The sequence below is a fragment of the Homalodisca vitripennis genome, unplaced genomic scaffold, assembly GCF_021130785.1.
Source record: "Homalodisca vitripennis isolate AUS2020 unplaced genomic scaffold, UT_GWSS_2.1 ScUCBcl_4520;HRSCAF=10733, whole genome shotgun sequence".
Classification (NCBI taxonomy): Eukaryota; Metazoa; Arthropoda; class Insecta; order Hemiptera; family Cicadellidae; genus Homalodisca; species Homalodisca vitripennis.
In genome coordinates, this window is record NW_025780633.1 from 19,772 (window position 1) to 47,147 (window position 27,376).

The 27,376-nt window shown below is 32.1% G+C and overlaps 1 protein-coding gene across 1 annotated transcript; it reads right to left on the reverse strand.

Moving 5' to 3' along the window:
• Window positions 1–11,523: 11,523 nt before the first annotated feature.
• LOC124372975 (short coiled-coil protein B-like) lies at window positions 11,524–18,658 on the reverse strand (the record flags this gene model as incomplete). The annotated part of the gene is given in 5 exon segments (XM_046831381.1): window positions 11,524–11,632; window positions 11,634–11,689; window positions 16,943–17,000; window positions 17,002–17,030; window positions 18,544–18,658. Coding segments are annotated over 5 exon segments (367 nt in total), but the record flags the coding sequence as incomplete, so codon positions are not given.
• Window positions 18,659–27,376: the final 8,718 nt, after the last annotated feature.

A 27,376-nucleotide genomic window follows, 5' to 3' on the forward strand; every position in this document is an offset into this window, starting at 1 on the left:
GTAATAGTTTATAACGTCTCTAAAACTCTCGTCTCGGGAAGGGGACATCATCTTCATTAAAAGACTAACATCGCTGATAACCCACGTAAAAAAGGTTGCACAAGCCAACGAATAAGGTCGACAGAAAATCAGAACTCTATCCGCACGGAATCTAAATGCAATGTTGTTGAAACAAATTGCAGATTTCAATCCTAACTCCTCATACACATAACTTAAACTCAGCACCTAAACAATTTTCTGATTCTTAACAAATCACTTCCTATCCGGGGAGTGGGTGTGTCACTTTATTTACCCCATGGTTTATAATAGGAATACGTAGTATAAACGAGAGGTGCGATCACCTAGTCGGTTACTGTTTTAAAAGGTTTTAAAGGCTGGACTTCCGGTTAGTTTTTTGAAAAACATTATTATCGATACATAATTGATCCTCCCTGCCGTCACCCGTTCTTCGATTGGTGGAGACTGAAGAGCACCCAAAATTTTTGAATATTTCTAAGTTGAAATTTATTCACTCAGTGTTCCTTATTATAAATTTCTTCCGGTTCTGCGGTGTACCATTCCGGAGGCGAGGAATACCGCAAGTTTTACCTTAATTATTTGGGTATTGGGAGGGGGTAGGTGCCGGAAAAATTATGAGGAGTAAATTGGTTTTCTAAATTAAAATATGTAGGGACGGGTTTTAGCATGATTGGGGATCGGCGTGGTGTTGGTATACGAGTGTGATTTTATTTTGTTCGGTTTAATTTAATTAAGGGTTTAAAATCTTTTGGTTCTTTTCTTTAATATACGATTATTTAATTATCAAAGCTGGCAAGGAGAATAGGTGTAATTAAGGATTATGGTCGCTCCACGGCCTTATCGTGCACGGGTAACGTGGTGACGTGTCTAACCCTCTGCACGATGTCTTTACCGCTTCTACATTATACACACACAATCATAAAAACTAAATATATACCACAGCCGTTCAACCTTTAAAAAAAATCCACAACTCCTTTGTTTATGAACCGAGAGAAAACAGGAAACAAAGTTTATTGGAGTGCTTATAACATTCCCAAAACATTTTGCAATGAAAGATTGTTTTGTATCTCGCTCTACCGTTCAGTTTTCGAGATATTGATCAGATGTAAATCCCATAAGAATTTTTCTAACTGTAAGAATTGACGATATAAATGCTGAAACAAGTTGAAACTTGTTACAAAAAGTTATCTTATGAATATCTTAGGTAAGCTGTTGGCCAGCCTGGTAGGTTACGCCATTTCTTGCAATATAGCGGCGGTTTCAAACTTAAACAAAATTCACAACTCCGGTTTTACGAACCTTGAGAAAAAACTAAAGGGGCTTTGGAATGGTTAAAACATTTTTTTTTAATTTTTTTATGAACCATTTATTTATTTTGAAAATTTTTCGAGATATTGAGTACAAAAAAATTACACAAGAATAAATTAATAATTGTTCAGTTGTCACAAAATTTTTTTGCTTCTTCTGGCTGAGTCTTAAGGACTATTTTCTTGGTGTAAGTCTTTGTTAATGTTTAAACATATAACCTTATATGCATATTTTATTGTAAAATCTATAAAAGGTAGATAGTTTACTAACTGGTATTACTATATTTAGTTTACAATAATAACACATTTTCTAAATACTGATACTATTAATTTACCATTACTCCTTCGACAGAAATCATATTTATAGTTAATTTAGTTATAAAATAAACACTTCACCTCGTTATCCAAACCCAAGTCAGAGAGAGTTAATAAAAAATTTAAAGGTGGCACTACTACGGATTTTTTCACGGGCATAAAAACAAGACTTGGGGTGAACACCTTCACTGGCTGCAGGTGAAACTGTACTCAGCCGCTGTACGAGTATACTCGTATCTGTAACTTGTGCGCCAGACACTCGCCGAGAGCCCACACTTGCTTACTGTTTATGCAAGCAATTAGGTGGTCGACTGTTTGTGGTAGTGATGTGATGTTTGGATAATTTGACTGATCCAGCTCAGTCGGCCTTGTTCACTGCAGCGGTCAGTGCAGAGTTACTGAACCTTCCCGCTAGAGCATGTCAAACAGGTCATCGCGAGAAACCAATGAACGAAAGGGCCCGCTTGCGATCAAGTGAACAGATAGAGGAAGAAATAACATATCGTATAGTGAATGTATAGATTTATAGCAATATGTATTGTTCCCAGAATATAGTAAATGTAAGTACATCAATCAAAACTGATTAACAAATTTTAACTGCAAGTTACCAGATACTTTACTAAATATTTTAAACGTTAATACTCGTGAATAATGGACATGACTGATTCCCTGACAAAGGTTTTCAAAATTCAAACAGACACATTGCTCGTTTTAAAATAATATATTTTTATTTTATAAGTAAAAAAAAATATCTTAGCCATCTAACCGATTAAGTTCCCGCCACTTTTTATGAAACCCAGGCTCCCTACTCCACCCGTCAAGCATTACGGTCACGGTTTTATTTTTAATCTGTCAGTAGTAAACGAAAGAACGAAATGATCATATTATTTTTTTTATATATTTTTTTTGTATTGTTTAGTTTGTTCTGATTAAAATGATATATAATACATGCATATACGGATCCTAAATAATATAAAAATAATATTTTTTCTTGCATAAAGCGTCCACGGACGACAACCCACAGCATCAGCTTTGCGACATATCATGGTGTAGGTATAAGCAAGCCATTCAGGATGCTAAAACATATGAACATAAAAAATTCACTGGACCAGCCCATATTGATCTGATAAAACCTATATTCAGGGACCTGGCAAAAACTGAGTTGTTATAGTTGTTAGTCTGCACGGCCGCACTCAAAATATTAACGAAAGCTTCAATTCTGTTCTCTGGTCCAGAGTGCCAAAAAATAACTTTGTAGGACTACAAACTCTAAAGTTAGGCACATATGATGCAGTTATTACTTTTAATGAGGGCAGTCAGGGGAGATTAGCAGTCTTAAAAGGGCTTGGGGTAAAAATTGGCAAAAATTGTGCAAAGTGCCTTAGTGAAATTGATCGAGGTCGGATGATAAAATCAGATATAGCATGTGAAGAGAGGACAAAGCTAGCCAGAAAAAGGACCAGGATGATCAGGAAGAAACTCCTCGATGTTGAGAAGGAAAATGATCAGAATTACGAAGCTGGAATGTTTTGAAATGTAAGTAAATATATGTTTATCATGTTTTCGCGATTTCCCGAAAATCTATTTTTTTTTACACAAAAGTCCCATTATCTCAGAAAGTAGAAGGCCAATTCATTTCAAATTTTTACAGGTTATTAAGAATGTCTGTTTACACAACCCCTACTAGATTTAGACTTCTAGCTCAACAATAAAAAATTATTTTAAAATAGTAATCCAAAATTATAAGCAAAAAAAATTTACAAATATTTAAAAAATAAAAATAAAGCCAAAAAGTTCATGGAATTCAATGAAATTAGTAGGGTGTCTTTAGAATACTATGTTTATTTTAGGGTAAAAATTTCAATTTTATAACTCTGATATTTTCTGAGATAATGGGTTATATATTAGCATATGTTTAACATTACGGGCTTATGGGCGTACATGAATTGGTCGCCGTGGTACAATCGATTGGCCTGCGCACTCGCCAGACATGGCTCCAAGTGATTTTTCACTGTGGAGTATTATAAAGGAGACTGTGTACGCTTCAAAACCGCAAAATCTTGACGAACTCAGAAACCTAATTAGAAATGCATCTAAACTAATTAATAACGATAAACCTTTATTGCTAAAAATTTGTGATTATGTTCTCAGTCATTGTATTAAGTGTATACAAAATCAAGATGGACAATTCGAACAACTGCTATAACATCGTATGGTAATATGTACGTAATTTCATATAATGAATTTGTTTTTTGCCTAAAAGTGTTTTATTTAATTAACCTATAACGCCTTTAAATTTCTCTTCTGGGGAAACTTACATATGTACCACCCTGTGTAAATAATCTGAGACTGTATTTAAAAAAACAATATATGAAGAATGGTATAAATATAACTATTATTACATATTTTTATATAATATTATCACAAAACTAAAATTTTTATCTGTAATTTATATTTTTTTCTCTTCCACACAAAAATAAATGTTTAAAACCCACATGAAAACATGATATACAGTTGTTGATACAATAAAATAATAATCATTCATTAAAGACATTCAAATAAAAATAATACTCAATATCACTTGTTACAAGATCAACAAATATTGATCATAATCAAAAACTGTTTAGTGAAGATTTTAAAAGTTATCAAGTTTGTCACTATTTAAATATAACTTTTCAACAATATTTAGAAAGTATTTGTTAAACATATTAGCAATAACATCTGAATTATTTTAATTTTCCCCATTAACTTTTAATGACATGCATTTTCCTCAGCTTTTCTTCAGACATGTTACTTATTTATGACATGCCATATATTTTTATATGAACATTTTTAAATATTTTGTTTTTATTTTCATACAAATAGTGTTGTTATTCCAAAGTGTTAATTTCTTTTAACTATTATTGATAAAGGTTCTGACCCTTACATTTGCTTACATAGGAAATAAAAATATTATAAAATGATTACATGGTTTAGATGCATTTTGTTGCATATAAACATGAGTCCAAATTGACATTATTTAATAGACCATTGAGAGCCAAGTAATGAAGATGATAACCAGTAGAAGAGGCAGGGGGCTCTGACAGTGGACCCACAGGGCAGTGGCGTAGCTGGACAGAGTGGCACACCCCCCCCCCTCCCACAGCATAGTTAAATGTGCCCTTCCTGTCTGCTCTAGTACCCATCCCCCAACCTTTTCCGAACTATACGTATCTTTGTATACATAACGTACTTCCTCGTCGGGGTACATTTGTTCTCATGAAGTATAAATACCAAAATAATTGTTTTAATCAATGTCTACAATTCAAAAATGACAATTTTTTTTATTTAGCTAAATGTCTAGATTCACGTTTGGTTTGTTATTTGTGAGTTAAGGTGGGGTCGGTGTGGATTTTTCATTTTCAGTCTCGATGGCAGGTAGGTTGGAACTTGTTTCACTACACCAACTAACAAAGCCCAATAAAATAAACAAAAACTATTAATGACACAGACATCAATCTTTTGCCGTTGCTTGTTAACGGAGTATAGCTGTCTGAAAATAGTAACCTATATTTTTTAAAGCCTGATGATAAAAGTTCAGACAAAATTATTCCATTCACTGTAACTGGTAGAAGTCTTGGTACAACGAAGCATTGTATTTTATTGCACACTCATTTTCTATGTCCACTAGTTCATTTGCAATTATTGGAAAAGGAAACATTGCAAGTCATAGAAGGCTCTAGAGAAAGGCAACTTCAAAAGTTATAAATGTTTAAAAACTCTACTACCAATCTAAGGCCTTAATTTCATGCAGAGAACAGTAATTTTTTTCAATTTATGAAGAAAAAATAGTAAAACATTGAATTAACCGAGATATTCCATGACCAATAAATTAATCTGTAATCTCTTTTAACTTTAAACATGTTTTGTGGCTTAATGGAGTGAGATAGAGCAAAATTACAGGAACTTTTTTGTAAATCACTTCACTCCACAATAGCTATTTATTGCCAGATTGGTCATAAAGTTTAGATGCTGCAGTGCTTCAAATAAGTCTGCATGTGAAAATTGCCAATTTTTTAAAATTTTGAGAAAGTCTTTCAGGTAAACTGGTAGAGATAATATGCTTATTTTGTAGATCAGATCATTTACTAAAACCTGTCATAATTAGATTTGAGCAAAGACCAATGGTTTGGCCGCTAGATGGCTAGAAAGCAAAATGTTACACAATTTAGAGCCACTTTTTAAAGTTCCAACCAGATTTCAATTTTTTTTTAGGGGTTTTAAAAAGTAAAAATTTCCTGTTTTCAGACTTGTTCCCACTAGTTACACAGCAAAAGCCACCTGTGTGCCAAATTTCGAGATACTAGCCATTCTAAAAGTAGGTAAGAATTTGTATAAGTGAGTTAAACATGCATATAGAGTGTTTAAAAAAAGTCACATAGGCTTGATAATTCCCAAATGATAACAGGTAAAGCAATAAAACTTGGTACATCATTACTGCACATATAAATCTACTTTTTGAAGTAACTACAATTGTTTTAATATGTCAGGGGGATCAGAAGAGATCTTAAATGAGAGAGCATAGGTCGAGTAATACATAAAGGTCTTTATTAGTACAGTACAATGCTGCATTAGTAAATGAATATTGGACTTAAGAAATAGTTTTAAAGTAGTTAGAGACTCTTCATGGAGCTTGGCAAAACAATTTAACGTAAGCATAGCTCAATATGAACATCGTTTTAAAGTGTAAAGTAAGATGTGCATCAAGTAAAGTCCAAAGCCCAACCTAAAAATAAAAATCTTTCAATTATAACTGATACGAGGTTTTTCCCTTTATCATTAATTTCTCCTAAACAATCCCTTAATAATGATGTACATCTTGAGCTGTTTACATTAAAAAAATTTTTCCCGAACGCCTTGCAGACCATCATCCTCCATTGGATGTGATGAGTCACTAACAGCAGTAATGATGTACCAAGTTTTATTGCTTTACCTTAGTTAATTGTGTTTGTGAATTATTAAGTTTGTGCAGGACTTTTTTAACACCCTGTATATTAGATTTATAAAATGCAAAGGTAAACAGATATGTCTCATCTAATTTTGTCAAACTTTAGCTGAAAGTGTTAACAACTGTTTAGTGCCAGTTAAATGTGGATTGTAAAATAATAATGCTATAATTTTTTATGAACTATAAAATATTCCAGGTAACTTTTTGCAATCTTTTTTCTTCATATAAACCTTCCTCAGATTTCAACAAATATTTTACAAAAACAATTTGCGAAATTTGTCCAGCGCTTAGCAAACATATTTTGAGATTTATTTTTATTTATAAGATGTATGGTATACCAATGTTTAAAAAACTAACAAAACAGATTTGCCTGAATAAGTTGCTTTCCTAGGTAGCAGAAGCATTAGGAATATCTTATAGTTTGGTGTATAAGATTGTGAAAAAGATGCTTTAATCATCTGGGATAGTAAAGAAATTTTTATCCCCTCCTACAAAATTCCTAAGAAAATGACAAAAAAGGGCCAAGATGACTGATATCTGCATTTTGCGTCGAAGCATTAATAACAACTAACACAATTTAAAAGAACATAAGCCATTTTTAAAAGGAATTCTTTTAGTCCTTCACAAAGAAATAAACTTTTCGGGTGGTATAAATAGTTCATGCTTTAGGATGGAAGATAATTCTTTGATACGATGAAAGGTTCTCCAAACCATACTGAGACTGCATTGGTTTATTACAAATACCCAATCTGTTTGATACTTTTGGTTTCCTTGTAATTTATTGTACAGAATTGGCAACCTAACCGGTGTAATTTCAACCGAAGGTTGACTTGATCAGTTGGTCTTTTAATTTAATGTATTGCACCCTAATTCATATTATAGTTTTCGGACCAACAATGATGTGCAATATTTTAATTTTCCCCTTTTTTTTTTTCGTGTATTCATTGTTTTTTTATGTTTCGTGTGACTTTGCCTAAGAGTGTTGTGCATTTTAAATGCGGTTCTATTGTACTTTCTACCTACTCTTCTAATTTTCTCTGATAATCCCAGCACATAAGGGATTTACATAAACGCAAATTTATCTCTATTATGATTTACTGACTCAAGAATGATTCTTTTATTCGTTCTTATTAATGATTCTGAATTAAGATAAATCTTCAACTTTCTTAATTCCTCTTTTAATCCATCTTTATTTAAGCATAAGCTCTTTGCTCTATCAAATAACAAGTAGGTCACTCCTTCTTTCACAGATTTTTTTATGGTTTGATTAGTACTTTAAATATTTTCCTAGGTGTTTTCATTCGAAAAAACCAGTTTTAAAGACATTACTATCTCTTAATACATACAAATCCAAAAAAGGAAGCTTTTTGGACTGCCACTTCCATTGTGAGAGGGATGGAAGGAGAAATACTACTAATGCAATTCAAAACCTAATTTAATTGTCTCCATGAAGAAAAAAAAACAGAGGTATCATCCACATACCTCCACTAAATCTTCGGTTGTGCTAAAAAGGGCTTTTGTTTGAATTCCTCTATAAATATATTGGCAAAATGGAGGCATGTGGAGAACATGTTGATATTCCACATATTAGTGGTAAATTTGGCCCTCTAACTCAAATTAGTTGCATTGGTCTGGTATTTCCGGAATTTCTGGCACAGGAAGAGTCTTTTCCTTTAATGTTTGATATTCTTTGAGACGTGATACAATGATTCCAAGAGTGTCTGGAACTACAATATCCCTAGAATTTTTTATAAAAAGTTTTTACTTCCAGTGGCAGTAAAAATATACAAGAGGACTTTAGAAAATTGCCAAGTCAATCACAAGAACTAATTATAGTCTGGAGAGGGATGCTAGGTATGTAGATTTAGGGAAAACGATACATATGGGGGTATTTTGGAATGGGATGTTAGTGATTTAGGAGTTAGTTTAGATCTTAATTTATCTGAAAAATGTTCTTTGTTTTCTTACAGCATTTGCTACATTATGTTGAAAAGAATCAGCTGGGTCTTTGGTGAAATTTGATATTTTCCTGTATTTAAAGTTTCCGTAATATTTTCTATAATGTTTAAGCCTGGAATGAAGAAATGGGATTACCTTGATAAATGATTCTAAATGTAAAAAAAATCAGTTGCAAATATTTTGTCACCTGATGGTTTATACTCCAGACCATCTATGACACGTGTGTCTGCTGTTGCCTATCTATCTAGTTTATTGCTACAGCTGGAGTTTTACATACACTTAGAGTCTCAAGGTTTACTCAAAAAATTGTTGACACCAACCGACAGCTGATGCAACAAATACTTCCTACACATAACTCTAACTAATAAAACCAAATGGAATACATTCTTCTGTATCATATTCTTTAAAAATCCAAATATTTAAGTAAATAATAAAATGTATCCTGTCTTAGAAAGTTAGAAAACTTACAGGTTAGTAGCACAATGTTCTCTGTCTCTGTTTACTCCACATCAAACTCCCCTCGACACCCAACTGCACATGGCGATTTTGCATATAGTGCACGGGCTGTAAATGATCTGTCATATGGCAATAGCTCATTAGCTATAGTACAATATGTTAAATCATAGTGCCAGATAATAGTCATTTATCCATAGTGAGTGTAAATATCAATAGCCCATTATATATACAAGGGTTACCCGGAAATCAAAACAATTTATGCATAGCATGGGTGGGTGTATACTGACTGTGGTGTGTATGATGTTTCAGTAACTATGCAAGGGGAAGCATTGTATATTCTCATGTTCAAGAATCAAGAATCTTTATTCTCGTCCCACTATGATTGTAATGACAAAGTCATAAGGTCAAAAGGGTTATGTTATACATACACACAGTATAATATGATCATATAAAACAATACATACTAGTCACTTATAATGAGAAGTAAAGTCAAATAAATTAAATTGAGAAGTAAAGTCAAATAAATTAAATTATGTCTAAAAAGTAAAATTGTCTATGACATTCTTCTGCTGTGCGGTTATAACCTCAAAAGACAAGTGTTGTAATAAAAAACCCACTAAGTGTCAAAAATCAAAGTAGCTGAGACTCATCGTGAATTGTGCGAGTTTTACCGGTCAAACATTATGACTAAAAATATAATCCATTAACGGGTGTGATAAAAAAAATGAAAGAACATTTACAAATGTATAAAAGAGCAGTAGGCTTTCCTTTTGTAAGTGTTGACCTACTGAATGAAGTGAATAAAAGTTTGTGAGAACCATCACTTAACAATTTTGAAACTTTCCAATGATTTTCCTAGGCTATTACAAGTTTTGTACTCATTTAGCACCAAAACTGTTCACCCTCACATAGCTGAATAACAAATGAATTTACGGCCAAGTTCAAATGGGATGTTAGGTCATCTCCTACACAACCAGACTTGGCTCTTAACGACTTTCACCTACCTGTTCACAAACATGAAGTGGTGGCTAGCTAGTTTTTCCAACAAAGTAGAGCTTAAAATTGCTGTGACAGGTTGGCTACATTCACAGGCAGAAAATTTTTACAACGAAATAACAATAAAATAATAAGTTATCATTTTTAGCTAGTTGTATATATATTTTTAAAAATCTTCAATGCTTTATTTTTTATTTCAAAACAGGTGTTACTTTCTAGATGGCACATGCAGAAGGTATACTATGTTACTCTTCCAAGTGCTAGAGTCTGTGATGTCAAGATAGACATTTTGTTTAATGAATCTAGATAATATTTGAGGGGGTACTATGAAAATTAAATAACATGTTTGATACTTGTGTGTTATAATTCAAAACACAAACATTAACATTTTAATAAATTAATAACTATACAGCAAATAATATACATAAACACAAACAAAAAACATATACATGTATTATGATTTTTAACTGTACCACTATTATGGTCTTGTAAATTATCTGAGAAAAATATGGAGCTTAGTTGATTGTTAAAGGTTTAATGCTTTTAGAACCCACATTTTCACTAATATTATGGCATGACGTATGGGTGTAAGGCGTATTTTGTATTTTTTTTGTTAAAAAACAATTTATTCAAGGAAAAATTAAGTAAGATACTTAAATAATTTTGTAACTAGGAGAAAAAAGCATTTTATAAAGAAGAAATGCTCTTTAAGATAATATGCTAGCTAAAAATAAATACAAATATTTTACTAAATTGGTTTTTGTTACTTTGTACCTGAAAATAAAAAAAAACAATTTACCTGTAGGAGACTAATTATTTGAAATTAAAATAGTCTAGTATAATTTTTTATTATTACAAGAATTTAGTACCTTTGGTCGAAGTACAAAGAACAATGTACAATGGTTCACGATTTACCTCACCAACGTAATCTGCAAGTTATATAGGTTTGGGAAATCATTAATAGATCTTTAAATACATATGTAAGAAAAGCTAAATAATTTAAATACTAAGTGATTACGTTCTTTGAGATGTTTTAGTATAAAAATTTCATACCCCAAATAAAACCAAAAGTTTAGCTTCCATAACACGTAAGTACTGTATGTACTGTATGTACTTACGTGTTATGGAAGCTCATTCAGCAATAGCACTGTTTTATAACAGTGCCAAGAATTGTATTGTTTTGGTTTTAAAGAAGAAAAAATCTACACTCAATGAGGAAATATATTAATTAAAAATTATTAATAGTGGATGCATTTGAAGCAGCAACACATACTTTTTAAGTTTTCCAATAATGATAAAAGTGATCCATTTTGAGTTTTTCCCATCTCTCATATTTCCTAACATTCTAATAGTGGCACAGTTTAAAATGATACAATTTGCTTATCATTACAATTGCAAAAAGTCTTCCACATTGAATAAACATGTGCAATAAAGTTTTAAAATATTTAGGTTCAAGGCAAATACAGAATCTGAATGGAACAATACTATAACAGAATGTGTGGCTTATTTCTTTCTTCTTGTTCTTTGGTGAAGTTGACTGGAATACACTTGAGGCAGACATGAGATTTTCTATGTACTGGCCGAGCACTTGATTTTTCAGACTTCAATTTCATGTTCTCTTCTTTAACACTATCAACTCTCTGAGATAAATCTAGTCAACAAATAAGCAATATAATTATTGAAAAGTAAACATTTATAATAAAATACAAACTACCAAATATCTCTATGGATCATTCCATTTTAGTGCATAAAGCTTTTAATCCATTAAAATGACACATTAAAATACACACATATCTTCAGATAAAAAAAAAAAAAAAAAACACTGTAGTTTCATATTTCATTAAATTTACAAAGCGTAGCAAATTTAAACAAGAAGTGTTTGGTCTTTTTGAGGCATTTAAAATATTGTAAAAATCTGTAGAAACAAAAATGTTCATGTCACATTTATTTTTAAGTAACTTTTAAATATACCTATCACTGTGGGAAAACAATACAATTGAGTGGGCAATTAACTCATTTAGCCCTTATAAATCTCCTGTAGAAAGATAGAGTGAGACCGGTTTGTTTGCAGCAAGGATTAATCTTCTCCTTCCCCCATTTGTGCAGGCTGTTTAATGTCTCCGTGGCCCTCAGGTATGTTCTCTATCCTGGTGAGTGTCCATGGTGGTGTTTAAACACAAGCAGGGGAGTTCTAGTCTAAATCTGCCTGTCCTTTAGATGAATATGTCTGTCATTTTTTCTTCTTAAAAACATGTAGAAGATGATGGCTTACTTACTTACTTGATACTTGATACTTGATGTCTTCGTCTTTGACTGATAAAACCAGATAGACTGTGTCAATTTTGTTTAAAAACTGCTTGCAATTTGTTCAGAACAATTTTGTCAAGTATTTAAAACTATATACACTATTTACAAAGGTTTATGGTGGCAGGACTAGAACAGTGGGTCATCTTCAAGTTCCTTGAGTGCATAGATAGGCCTACTTGTAAGTCTGGACCATATGGCTTCCTTGAACTTAATAGTGTTCATATTTCTGATGCTTTCCGGTAGGCTGTTGTATAGTTTGACCGCTGCTATTGGAAAACTGTTCAACGATTTTGAAAGTCTACATTTTAGGGTGTTTAGGTCTTTTGCATGGCGGGTGTTTGTAGCCATGGACATCTTGTCTTCTCCCAAACAGAGATTCATTCTCCTTTACGTATATAAGCGAGTTCATTACATTACATATTGGCCTTGAACCGTTAATACCCTGAGGCGTTTGAAAATAGGCCTACAATGCTCCAGATGGTCTGAAGATGTAATGATGCGTAGCGCCTTCTTTTGGAGAACAAGTATTCTGCTGCATGCTGATGCATGGCCCCAGAGCAGAATACCATAGGCTAGGTGGCTGTGAAAAAGTGCGTGGTACACCGTTACCAGGCACCGCTCTGGTACCACGTTTCTCAGTTTTCTCAGCAAGAAGATAACCCTGGAGAGTTTTTTGTGCAGACTTTGTCTATGTGGCAATTCCAATTTAACTTCGGGTCCAGCCAGAAACCGAGTAATTTAACGGCCTCATCACAGTCCTCTATGACATCTCCATTTTTTAGAGTACAGAATATCAGTTGTGTTTTTTCTTCGTTTAATTTTAGTTTGTTTGTGGTGAACCACCTCTTGGCATCTGCTAACAAGTCCTCGGCTTCCTGAAGCACGGAGTGTATCATCTTTCCTCTGGACAGGAGCGTAGTGTCATCTGCAAACAGCACTGCCCTGCCTCCCAGTCTTAAATCATTCACAAGAATTAAGAAGAGCAAAGGTCCCAGGATGGAACCTTGTGGCACTCCATGCATGACTTCTCTACTTCCTGAAGTAGCCCCACCAAGCGATACCCTCTGTTGTCTATTTTCGAGATAGCTGGAAATAGTTTTGTGAACTGTTCCTTCGATCCCATAGGAATTTAGCTTGCTAAGTAGTATCTTATGCGGCACACACAATCGAATGCTCGGCTCAGATCACAGAGCGCAAGAGCCATTGATTCGCCAGCCTCGAAAGCTTCCATTATCTTTGATGCTATGGATAATAAGGCAGTGGTTGTAGAACGTCCACTTCTGAAGCCATGTTGGGTGTTGCTGAGCAGATTGTTGGACTCAAAAAAATCAACCAACTGTTTTTTCATTATTGACTCCATGACCTTAGACACCACTGGCAGAACTGAAACTGGCCTGTAATTCGCCAGTTCCTCAGGATTTCCTTTCTTGTAGATGGGGACTGTGCGTGCAATCTTCAAAGCATCTGGAAAGATACCTCGACTAAGACACTTGTTTATTACTACTGATAGAGGGGCTTGGTTTCTTTAGGGGACAATCTATTTTTGAACGCTATTTTTGCCCTCTACATGCAAATCAGCATGCTTACAATCCAGACAAATCATGTGACAACCTTGCATCAATTCGTATGCAGGATTGAGAAAGCGCTGGCAAACGAAAGAAGTAGCCATAGGTCTGGGAATATCAAAGGATCTTTTTATAATACAACCACTATGGTGATCAATGCCTTGAAATGCACCACTGATATGTGACTAGGTAAGGTCCTAGCTTATGAATAGGGTAGTTATAACCAATCTTACGAAAGCGAGTATCAGTGTAAGGGCTACAAAGGGACATGGGCATTTCACAGAGTCCACATTTTCCGAGAGAATCTGATCTGTAGATTGTGTGACGAGCAGAAAGAAACTGTTATGCCATCTTTAGTAGTCTGGACAAGGGTTGTCAATTTCCTCAATAAGAACCTAATCGTTTTGTTTTTGGTGGTTTGTAGAATTGTTAAAACTGTAAATTGGTTGGTCTCATATACTTCTGGGGTGCACAAGGGCCCTTGAGGCTTAAGTGCATGGCAATAGGCTGCCTCTTCGAAGAAGAAGCCATAGTAACAGGAGAGTATTAAAAATGAAGAGTGTGTGCCTTGTTGCTGGGGGAAAATATTAGTCTTCTCATAAAGTGAAAACACATCAATATAATTGTATTTGTCTCCTGCTAAATTTTTTTTTTTTTTCACAGATTATACCAAAAATCTAATTCTAAAGAGACATTAAATTTGTTATAGAACTTAATTAATAGAACTCTTAAAACTCCATGCACTTTGTCCAAATCTTTTGAACCAATTTTTAGAGTGTATGATGAATAAAATGAGGATAGGTCAAAATCCAGTGCATTTCCGTGTGAGAATTTAATGTTTTAAAGTTAGGGAGTCAACAAGATAAAGGATAATTCATCTTACAATAGATATATTGTTTTAATCTTTCCTTTCAGTACTTCAATCTTCATACATTATTTTTTTAAAGATGTATAAAGGATGATCAATGACAGTTTTCCAGTATTCAATTACAGTCCTCAGATAGTAGATTACTTCTGTCTAATGCTTTTAATCGATTCATGTGATTACAAATTATTGTAGTTTTTGTAAATAGTATTTTGCTTGCAGTTGGTTTTCTGTATTTATGTACGTGTATTGTCACAAGACCACTCCATCTATTTAAAGATGGCAGCTGATCACCACTGATCGATAATATGTTTTTGACCTACTTTGTGTATAAAAATTACAGACAGATAACTGAATAAACAAATTTTGTATCTTATTCTAGCTGTTGTTTTTTATGTGTTGATTCATATGATGATCAACCGTTAGGCCTAGATATTTAAAATCCTTAATGCATTCCAATTTTTACATTCACATACACTGTGAGAATACTGTTTTGGGTGCACACATTCACAAGAGTGAATTTTTATTTGTGGTTGTAAGCATTAATATGCAAGTGAATGTATGTGCACAATTATTGATTTTTTTCTCATTTATACCAGTCCATTATCATGACACCATTTTGTTACATTCAAAAAATCAATCTGTAATTTGGCGCATTCACTATCCATGTTATTGTCAGAAATTGCTAATACTATGTCATCTGCATACATAAAAATTCTGCTATATTTGAATATTTCTGGCATCACGTTTACATATAAAAGATAAATAATTGGGCCAAAGATACTTCCTTGCAGAACTGCATATTCTGTATTCATAGGCTTACTATAACTATCCTTTATCTTAACTGTTAACTGAGATATTAATCAAGCTTCACAAGAATTAATAGAAATTTCATCTTTGATCTATCAAAATCTAAAACTGAGAGATAAATCTACAAGTCAACTTATGGTGAGACCTCATCTACATCCTCCAACATTGTAGAATCAACTGAAACTACTTGGCGAATTCATTGTCCAACATCAAGAAAGACAAGACAAATCCTCTACAAATTAAAGATCACCAGAACCTTTGGTAGAGCTACTCGACCAAGAACCCTGTTTTACTGTGGAAGGCATTCTACATTCTACATCTCTTCACTATTACTATGAGTTCATTCCATTGTAAATGGAATTCCTTTCCTTATCTATATTTAATAAATTTTAATGTTATCAACATTACAAATATAAAAATTCTTTGGCCAAAAGCCACTCCATTATAATTTCTAACTGATTGCTCTACTGATACAATTACATAAATATAATATAAATTTGTATAGTTTAATAAACTATCATTTTTTCAATTCAGACAATTGTTTTTATCTTTATATTTTTATTTTAAAGTGCTGCATAAATCTTACATTAAAGTGTAATAATATGAATTTTATTTTTTGGTGAGGAAAGTTCTTAAAATTTTAGTTTGTCTTTTTAATTACTAAAGAATATTATTTTTATTTTATACTTTCCTGTAGAACTTTTACAAATTCAAGAGATTATTAAATATTTAGTGATTAATTGGTCATAAAACAATGAAGTTAAGTAGTTTGATTTTTTTAACTGGACCCATAGAAACTATTAAAATATAATAATGTTTTGGAAGACTTATGACTGTTTTTAACTTAAAAACCTCCTATCCATAAAAAAATTCTCTCCTATATTCTTTACTTGTGATAATTTAATACTTAATGGATCTTCACAACCCATACTCAACAAAAAGTTATGTATAGAGTGACATTGTGGATATTGAATTTAAAATTTGCAAATATATCTAGTAAACTTTTTACATAAACACTTGGGAAAAAAAGTTCTAGTATTGTGATTTTGAAATTTAATTTGTCAAAGAGTTTTCAATTAATATTTGAATTATTTAAGTAACCCTTTTTCTTATACCTCTGTACTACATTGTACCAATATTGCATGTTATTACTCATTATTTTTTACTACTTTTAACAAGTATTTAGATCTATTAAATGTTGTAATATCTTCAAGATATTCCTAAAGTGTTCAAATTTATTTTAGTGTTTTTTTTTTTATTTTTTACTGCAAATGATAAAGTTAATTCATAAAACAGATAGTTGATAGTTTACAGTACACTGTATTATGAAGTGAATAGTCAACTAAGACAAACTTACCATCTAGAGTGTTTTGAAGTTCCAAAACTTGTGAAATTAAGCGAGACTTTTCTTCTATTTTCATCTGGACTTATATCTGGATCCAGACCTGAATGAAAAAATCATTTATTAAATTGGTATAAAATATCTTAATAAATATTTCTTGTGTTCGTGTGTATGTGACTGAACTCCTCCTCAATGACTTGGACCGATTTTGATGAAATTTTGTGTGTTTTCGATGTAATTCGAGAATGGTTTAGATTCACAATTTGGTCCACTGGAAAATGTTTTTTAAATTAATTTTTCATTTGTAAGTAGTTGTTGATTTTGAAGTGTTTTACATTGGATCCGGCAGACTGTGCAACAACACGTAATACAAAGTGAAACTGATACTTAACAGCTGTTAATACTTTTCAGCTGAAGTTCATCAAAGAGACAGAAAAATTTTGTTTACATTTAAAATTTAGAAACATTATTATTGTTAAGTGCTTGATCAATCAGTAGTGTAATGTAGATTGCATTGAAGAAGTTATTGCCTAATTTTAAATTTTGATTTCACCAATGATTAATAATGCAATGAGAATACTATTAAATGCTGTTATAAAAGTATTGTACACCTCATTGTACAAAGCTATGAATGTTTTACACATAAGGTAATCGAATTTGGTTAGATCGAAGGTAAATGTAAAGAGCTTTAAGAAGATGCTTTATGATCAAAATTGGTTCTACATTTTCTTAAAACTCCACAATAATACTGCAAATATCTTAAGACAGAAAATTATTTTTATCAGACCGAATTTGATTCTTTATAAACAAATTAGTTTATCGCGATTCATCCATATAAATTAATTGCACTGAATAACTTATCAACAGCTAGCAAAAACCACGAAAGATAGAGGCAGGAAATTTGGTACATACCTTCATAATGCGCCCAAGAGGCTCACGAAAGAAACACTATCAATTATCTCAGGAGTATATAGAATGTGATAGAAAATAATATGTGAATATAGTGTACTGTTTTTTCAACAGGAAATTGAGTGCGAAGCCGCGGGCTATTGCTAGTGTTTTAAATAATATTTCTTTACCGACGAGGGTTACATTTTTTATGGAATGAAAATAGGGTAGAAAATTTGTTCAATCCAACAAACTTTCAATTATTCATTTACAATTATTTATTCTTTCAAATAAAAATAAAAATGTTTTTGAGCTTAGCTAAACATGTGTAAAGATATACTCAAACTACAGTGAATTTTACACAAATAAACTTAATTGAAATAAAATTTTCATACTAAATAAAAAAAAAACTTCAACATTAGGTTTGAGTTGGATTTAAAATACATTGAGAATTTGAGATCTTGGAATCTCCACCCCCTCTCCCTCTCTCTCCCCCTCAAATACAACTATTTTGATAGAACTGTTGAATTTATACGTCTTAAAAACATTGTTTTAAATGTCTTATGTAAGTAATTATTGACTACAAATTATAACTAAACAAAAGGTCTGGAAGGTACTGTGAAACAATCAGTAATGGCTATTTAGCTTTCACAAAGAGGGTATTTAATCTGAATTTAGTTTGTAAGAGTAATAAAATAATCTTGAAATTTAATTATAAATTAACTTACTATGAGGTCCAGGACTACTGCTTCCATTAGTAAATGTAGATGGTATGGAATCAAAACTGCGTCCCCGCATCAAAGCATCTGATGTTTGAGACATTTCAACAGTTTTCTTCTCCATCTTCCTGAATAATTGCTACAAAAATTGAAATTGAATTAAAACAGTTAAATTAAATATCCTACAATAACGAAGGATACAATTTCAAACTAATATTATCTTAGTTTTTGAGTCTGTAATATTAGTTTTATGATTGCATAATTTAAGAGGAAACAAATGTAAGGTCTCTAAACAAAAATTATGGGTTTTGTGTAGGTTTTGTTATGGACAAAAGCATTTTGTTTTTCAAGATTATATTTGCACTAGTAGTTACCCGCGTTTTTGCACCTGTTTATGCACTTCTGGTTCTAGTGAATTATATTTCTGACGCCAATACCTTCTTCCCACAACCAATAAAATATGATACAAAGTGTACTTTATATTGTAATTTAGAAACGTTTGTTTCTTTATAAACTAAAAAATATTGTTTACTTTTCTGCTACTTTTCCACCACATCTCAACAACTGAAAAAAAGCTTAGTGGTCCCTCTAAGAGTAGTCAGAATTAATTAAGGCTAAATTTAAGAGAAAGAAAATATAATCGTGGCAAACAAATATAGGGACAGTGGGTTTTCGGCAGCTTTGTAAGGGGAATCAGGAATATTATTAAAGAATGGTTTCTGTCAGGTACTACAATAAGCGACTGCTGGAGGGGGTATAATTGCCTGCGCGACAAGGGATTTCAACATTTATTTGAATGACACTGACGTAAAGTATGAGCAAATATACCACGTTATGGTGTCTCCATAGAGATCACTTAATCTACTATCTGACGAATTTCGTTTCAAAGCGTACATAATACCCCACGCACATGCCACATCCCACAAATTTTGTATAGCTGCTGTATATTTTTACCTACCAACATATCTATGGACGTCAACAAGAACCAATACGAGGTTGACTCGTGGTAACAAGATCATGTGACATCCTGCGCAGATGTAGAACAAGCCAGAAAAGTAGTTTCACTTATAATGTTTTACATCTTAATTAGTTGTCATTTCCTCCCATTGAAACTTTATATTGTTTTATTCTGGAGGACGATATCAATAGGTTAATAATGCAAAACTTTTATTTTTTCCAGCCGTTAAGTTCACAATTACCATTGTTCTAATTGATATTTGATTCCATTCGAGTGTTGGATGCTTATCATACTGCAGCCACCGCTTATTATACTACAACTCCCTTAATATTTGTAAAGTAACTCATGAAAAGACATTGTCAATAAATTAAATTTATTTACCTAATTGGTATAGGCTAATGAAATATTAGCTACATAAGTGGCCACCAACACAAATGGATGATTATTATTGATTTTATACATCAATACACTATCGAACACAACATTTGACCTATAGATATTCATAACTAGAATCATTGCCAGCTGTTGCTAGTGACGTCACTACGAGCTGTTATTTTGTTTATGTAGGAGAAGGCTAGTGATGACGAGAACAATAACGATGTAATCTTAAATATGCAGATATTGGCTCAAAATGTTTTTTATAAAACACTGAGCAATGTTTTAAATAGTTACAAGATAAATAATCTTTCTCCTTTAAACCCGAATTGTCCAGTTTGTATTGACCAGATGAAAGTAGAATAATTAAAGGTGGAAATCAAATAGTGTTTCACTGCAAGAAAAGTAAAAACAAACATGACAATCATATCTAAAAACAATTTTGAGAAGACTTTTTTTGAACATTCTAAGTTTGGTATGAACATATATTTATGAACATATTGAAAAATCGTGTAGTATTTTAGTTTAAATCAAACAAACTACCCTATGACTTTTTAATTAATTAATGAACTTTTGACGGCATCAGTACCTGCAGAAATACCATTTCAGATTGGCTAAAGTAATCTTAAATACTAAACTAATAAAAAAGTATAGCTTCACCATGATACGTTTTTAAAAAGCGTAAAACTTAATTCAGTTCAACATGATCACTCAAAATTAATTCAAAGTAAAATCGTGTTTGGAAATAAAATTAAAATTAAGTGTTTTGTTATTGACTAATGGTGGCAATAATAGTGACGTACGTTTCTTCTTTGTTTCACAAGCAGTCACGTTTATCCTTGGAAATACTACATAAAGTGAGTAAATGATATTGTTTTAATGTAATTATTATACTTTAATTTGATAATTATATTAACTCTAGAAGTAGGAGGCACCGGATATACGGTGCGATCGGTCGTCGTCTAAGTGGCAGCGCCGGAATTCTGGCCCGATTACGTTGTGTCGCATTAAGTTATTTTTGAAGGAGTAAATATAATCTGATAGTGATAAAAATCATATGTTTGGAAAGATGAAGAGATCATACTTTACAATAATAACATATTTTATTAGGTTTTATACTATTTATAGATATCCTCTATGAATATAAATAAATAGTTGTGCAGCAGACATCTGGCATATTTTTGTAAATAATTTGTCAAAATATGAGTGAAATCTTTAGAGACAGATCAAGTGACTCGAGAGAACTGCTATTCTGAACTGCTTGAGATGCTGAATTCTACACCTGTATATATTGTAAATATAGGTACGGTACATGTAACATTAAATGCGTTTTATATTTATTTTTTAGTTGGTTCATAACCAAAATGATTCATAAAAACGGTTTTAGGGAATTGAATAACATTATATGTCAATATGTATATATTGGCTTTATGTCTTACCCCTGTGCGTCAAAAATAAGTGCGTAAAATTTCCGTAAAAAACACAAAAACTATATAGGCCTATTTCTGATATCACCAATAAATTCTAGATAAAATGTATAAACTAGAATTGTTTTTTTTATACACTTTAAATCAAGTACAAAACGGAATCCGAGGAAAAATTTAATTTTTTCTTTTTTAAATATTTTTGCCGCATCAAAAATTTATGACCAAAAAAATTGTTTTTCTGTAGAACATGTTTCTCTGTGTTATTTTATAAAAAAATTATATATAATATGTTAAGTTTAGTAATATACATTAGAAAAATGCACGAACAGTTGGCCAAAAACACCCTGCCACTACAGAGAATTTACAATGCCACCTCTAGGTTAATATTTAGATTTATACATTGAAAGCTGGTTGTAAGCTAGCAAACCCACATTGTTATTTGAAATATCTATTACGTTAACTGGTTTGACATTTTGCTTATCAGTCCTTTTTGATGGTCATGAATATAGATTATTCAAATCATTTTGATAATATTATCATAAGATTGTGTTGGTGGCCAATTATTATACTGCAGCCAAAACAGGAATTCAAAACCTGTACATATTTATACATTTTATATAGAAAAATGGATAGAAAGCTTCACAATTGGTAAAACAAAAATTACAACCAGTTTAGAACTGATAATTGAGGAAGGCAAGCCCTAGTATGATTTTTATGACAACATAATATCTCTTTTAATGATGTTACAAACTGGTGGGGTCTCTTACCATTGTCATCGTTCACCTTCTTTGTTTTTTCTTCTCTTGTTTGTCTCTCCTCCCTTCGTCTCATCATCTCTTTTCTTTCACTTTCCTCCCTATTCCTCATCCCTTTCTGGAATGTTCCCAACGTTGTTTTCCATCATTCTAATGGAATGTTGTTAATTTCTTCTTGTATTTTTTGCAGGAGCTCCTTCCATTATGATACAGACTAGTATAACTGCCAAATCTATGAAGCACACCACTGTATATTAGTTTTCTGAGTAATTGGAAAAATAGAAAGTGCCTTTCAACTCACGCTACTAATAAAACAAACACATAGACACAGGTTCTACAGCAATCTTTGTATTTTGTACAGTAATATAAAGAGACACTATCACAAATTAGACTGTACTCAACGTAAGCTTTCACCATCCAACCAACCTATATCTACCTTTTAAACACTAATACAAACTCAACACACCTTCTGTATCTACTACACTACAATAGAGAATAGTGACAGCAGAAGAAACACCACAGATTTGACTGGGATTGGATAGTTGTTCTTCTTTTGATTGGCTTGGGTGAAATGCCATGCAGCCTCATAGTTTTCTTTGTGTTGAACATCTTTCATTACAATTAGATAAATAAGTAATTGTAATCAATTGTTTTGAAGTTCTCCGTAATGCTAGCAGAATAGTGTTTTAAATACTGTACACTTTTAGTATTTGGTCCATTGTCAGAGGCTTTTTTTAGGATTCTAATTGTGGATGGATTCTTATGTTAGGTATGGAATAGGTGGATAAGGTATAATAGTGGTCTAGCCATAGGACCTTAGGCATTTTCTAATCCGAAACTTGGGGCTTCGAATAGGGAACCCGACACCAGGGGACATTGATATGTAATGTAGCTTCTGATAGATTTGTAATTATATTACTTTTTATTTTGTAGCCATAATTTTACACTGTAGCTTTTGTTTCATAAATAATTAAGTTGCAGGAAAATATCATTTTGGGAAAAATTTAAAACCTAGAGATAGTAATATCTATTGGAAGAAAGGTTGGTAAATATCTTGAAATTGTAACATTTTCTGTTCTCAATATTGTCAAACGCATTTTTTACGCTGTAAAAAATATCTTGTCATGAGATTAATAGTGAAAGTAAAAATTGTACTTAAAATGTTTCCACAACCTACAATGGTGACTATATTTATTTACAGACAAACCAACAATAACCTTGACCATGTGTATCTGAATAAAATACAAAGATTAAAAGATCTCATTTTATAAAAAAGAAAACATAATTCCGGTATTGGTTAACCACATACTCGATACATTGATTAAATATGATAATCTGATTAGGTAGGTTTTAGAAAACAGTTTTCTTTATTAATTGTCTCTTTCTCTCCATATTTCCCTCTCCAACCCCCTTTCTCTTTATTTTTCTCTATTAAGAAAAATCCAGCGGTCATTATTTTTAAGACATTATTGCAAAACTTAAAGATAAAGAAATTAAAGAAGATATGTATGGCAGTAATATGCAGACCTTGAAATCAAGAATCAGGAATTCAAAGACGAGTATGTGATAAGATAATAGATAAAAGATATAGATGTAAGAATACTCGAAGAGGACTAAATGCAGGTAGGAAGTATCATATAGCTGTGGAGTGTTCGATGAAGGTTAGAAATTGGTTAATAGGAAGAGGATAGAAACATTTGGTGGAGTGGCAGAGTTGCAAAGTTAAGGGATTATGTAGATGTTCAAGGTGTTACAACAGTTAACGCTATTGAAATGTGATGAAATACTGTGGCAGCTGCAAAACCAAGTTGTTCGCATTTTTCTGGTATGCATGAGTACAGGGATTACTCAAAGAAAGAGGAAAGAGTCAGTGACCTATGTAAACTGCAAAAGAAAAGGATGAGTAGATGACTGACATGACGCAGGATGGAGTAGTAAATTATTGGAGAATACGGAAACTAGCAGCTTCTGCATCACTGGGTAATGCTGCATTGCCCTCAATTCGGACAATGTGGTCACTTGCGATAGCTACCATCGTGGAAGTCATCAACCCGTATCTCAGTTGCTTACTTATCCTCTTGGAGTGGGTGGGCTAGTTTAAAACAGTGTGAAAGGTGGCCTGATCCGTGGTGTTGTAATAAGAGTACAAAAATATCATTGAATGTTCCATATAAAAATCTCACTAAGTCTAAATATATGTGCATCATCAAAGTGCCTATTATGTTTTAATAAATTTTTTGGGTTCTTTTCAGACCTTTTAGATAATCAAACAAATATATTAACCCAACGGTCAGTTTAGATTTATAAAGTTGTTGTTTTTATTGACATTGTTTCATTAATGCTTCTGCTAATAGGAACAAACTTGTTTGGATTGTTCACATGTTATTCACTCATGGGTTATCCTTTTTGTTGGTTAATTAATAGTTTCAGGTTTTTATAATTTTTAATAATTCATTATTTTTTATTTAGTCCAAAAAGGTCAACGAATACTGAGAAATGACGTATGTTTATTGTCTGGCTACAGTGATAAAGTCGAATCTTGTACTGTGGATAGTGTACTGTGGATTAGGCAGACACTAAACAGACAGTAGACAGTGAGTGTAGTAGTAAATGGCTTAATGGTTGTCGTTTGATTTGAAGAAGAGAGGTCTGAAAGTTTTGTGTATTTTAACATCATGGCAGATTTTGATGCGATATATGAGGAGCAAGAAGAAAATGAAGAAAATTTGGAAGAAAATTTCGTTGCTCCTGTTCCCGATACCAGTGGTTGTCAGAGGAGCTGGCAATATGACAGTGTAAGACGAAATCTTTATATAAAATAGGCCTAGCCTATTTGGTGCTATATAAAAAATTAAGGTCTATAAACATTTTATTAATAATGAATTCAGTATGCCTAAATGTATAATTATTACTAAAAAGTAGCTCAAGTATTTTCAACCACTTTTACCAAGAATATTTCAGGTGTCCCTATTACGTTCTAATAACCTTCAAATTATGACCTAGGTCTAGACCCACATTTAATTTAAATGTTCATATTATTTTGAATAAATATTCATAACATATTATGAAAAGACTATTGTTGTGATAACATGGCATGCATTGGTAAGTAAGTAAGTTAGTTCTTAATTTTAAGTCAGTGGTTCTGTATAAATGCCAATTTAAATCCTATATAGCCTTAGGATTGTATCCCGTTTCCATTCTGAAATTTTTGCAAGTAGTTTTAGCCCACATGCTTAATTTTAACCTCAATTTTATTACTTGGTTTAAACATTCAAGTACGTTTCATTTAAATCAGTGTAATTTACCATGTTTGGAGCAGCTTGGCTCACAGTACACAAGTACAAGTTTGAAATCTCAAATCAGTATTTATATAATATTCAGTGCAATTGAATTAATTTATTTAAAAAATCCTAACTGTCAAGGGAATTGCAACTATATTGAAGTAAAATCAAACATTATCAGTGTAGGCTACCTAAAATAGTAAACAAGGTAGAAGTGCTACACCAGTGTCACATAAAAGGGTAGGGTACGATAAGGGGATCCAGTTTTTATATTGAAATTGGCAAACGATATTAATTATATTATAACCATAGATACTGATTAATTATTTTGAACAATTAACTTAATCTATATCAACAGCTGTAAAACACTTTCAAATAATACACTAGGCTAAATGTTATAATAATATATATACGATTACGTGTATATAACAATAACAGTTATTATTAATACATACACGTAATAATACATAATTACGTGTGTATAATAATAAACAATTCAATAATTATGACATAATCCATATGAATTGTGGCTCATAATTATTTATGAGTTTTCCTGTTTAAGCGATCTCGTTCTGGTTCGTTTATTATTTATGTGATTTCTTAATTATTTATGAGTTTTTCCTATATACTTATATTTTAATTTAAAACATATGATTGTATATTTAGGATTATAGATACTTTTATATCAAGTGAGTAGTCTAGGATTCGATATGCAAATATTAGGTAGGCTATATCGATGATTATATTCTGTCGATTATAAAAAAACCGGGTCCGCTTATCATACCCTACCCCTGTGGGGAGACAGGCAGACAATTAATATTTTTAATTTATATTTCCACAATAATATTTTGATAATGTTAACAACAAACATTAAAAACAAGTAATGAGCTAACTAGTCTAATATATATAAAAAAATGAATGTTTGTATGTTTGTCCTTTATGGAAATCGTGAACTATTGGACCGATCATGATGAAAATTTGTACGTATATGTATTTTTCCACGGAGAAGGTTTATAAGCTATGCCCATCCCTTTCCCGATTCAGGATTCCGCCCCACTGGTTACAGAAATACCCATAAGAAAGTGCATTGCAGCAAACATAATGTTTAACGTCTTTTCAAATTTTTAATCAGCTGTTCTTTTAAACATATATTACACTTATAGTTTTAAAGCATAGAGTAAGCTTAAGAGAAACGACAAATTTTGTTTAAACTGTTTTTGCAATCACTGTTAAACATAGACTTTACTATCCAGATAATACAATTCAAATTTGAACGTAAAAATTCACCTTTTAACTGCAATATTTATTTAATATAAACCATGCTCATGCTTGATCAGAAGAGTAATGCAGATATCATAATTACTATCTTACGTTGGCTACAAATATAAAGAATGTTATAAAATCAACCTTAGTTGTTTTTTTTGACAGAAGTATGGTTTCTCAAAACTCCGTGTGTACATATTCTCTCGATCGAGACAACAAAGCAAGCTCAATCGTGGCATCGGAGATATAACTAATTTAATCTAAAATTTTATTATAGTAAAAAAAAAAAATTTACTAAGTAATATAAGGACTTCGGTTCTTAAGATTTGCGTGCGAAGCCGTGGGTAACAGCTAGATAGAGGCAGGAATATGGTACATACCTTCATAATACGCCCAAGAGGCTCACGATGGAACGACTATCAATTATCTCAGCAATGTTTAGAATGTGATAGAAAAAGAATAAGTGAATATAGTGTACTGTTTTCAACGGGAAATTTGCGTGCGAAGCCGCGGGCAACTTTTGCAAAAAATTATTGAAATGCGCAGCAAAGCGCGCCGGGCCCGCTAGTAGGCCTATAAAATTATAAATGTGACAAGAATTAAATTGAAAATCTAAATGAAACATCAATAACCAATATTTTAAACATGACAGAACTTAGGGTCTTGTATATTTTTACATGCTGATTTTGTGGATATGTATCTCAACACAATCCATTTAAGCTGTTATTCAATGTACCACCTCTGAAGGCCAGTTTGGGGGCCAAGACGTTTCCAAAGTGATTA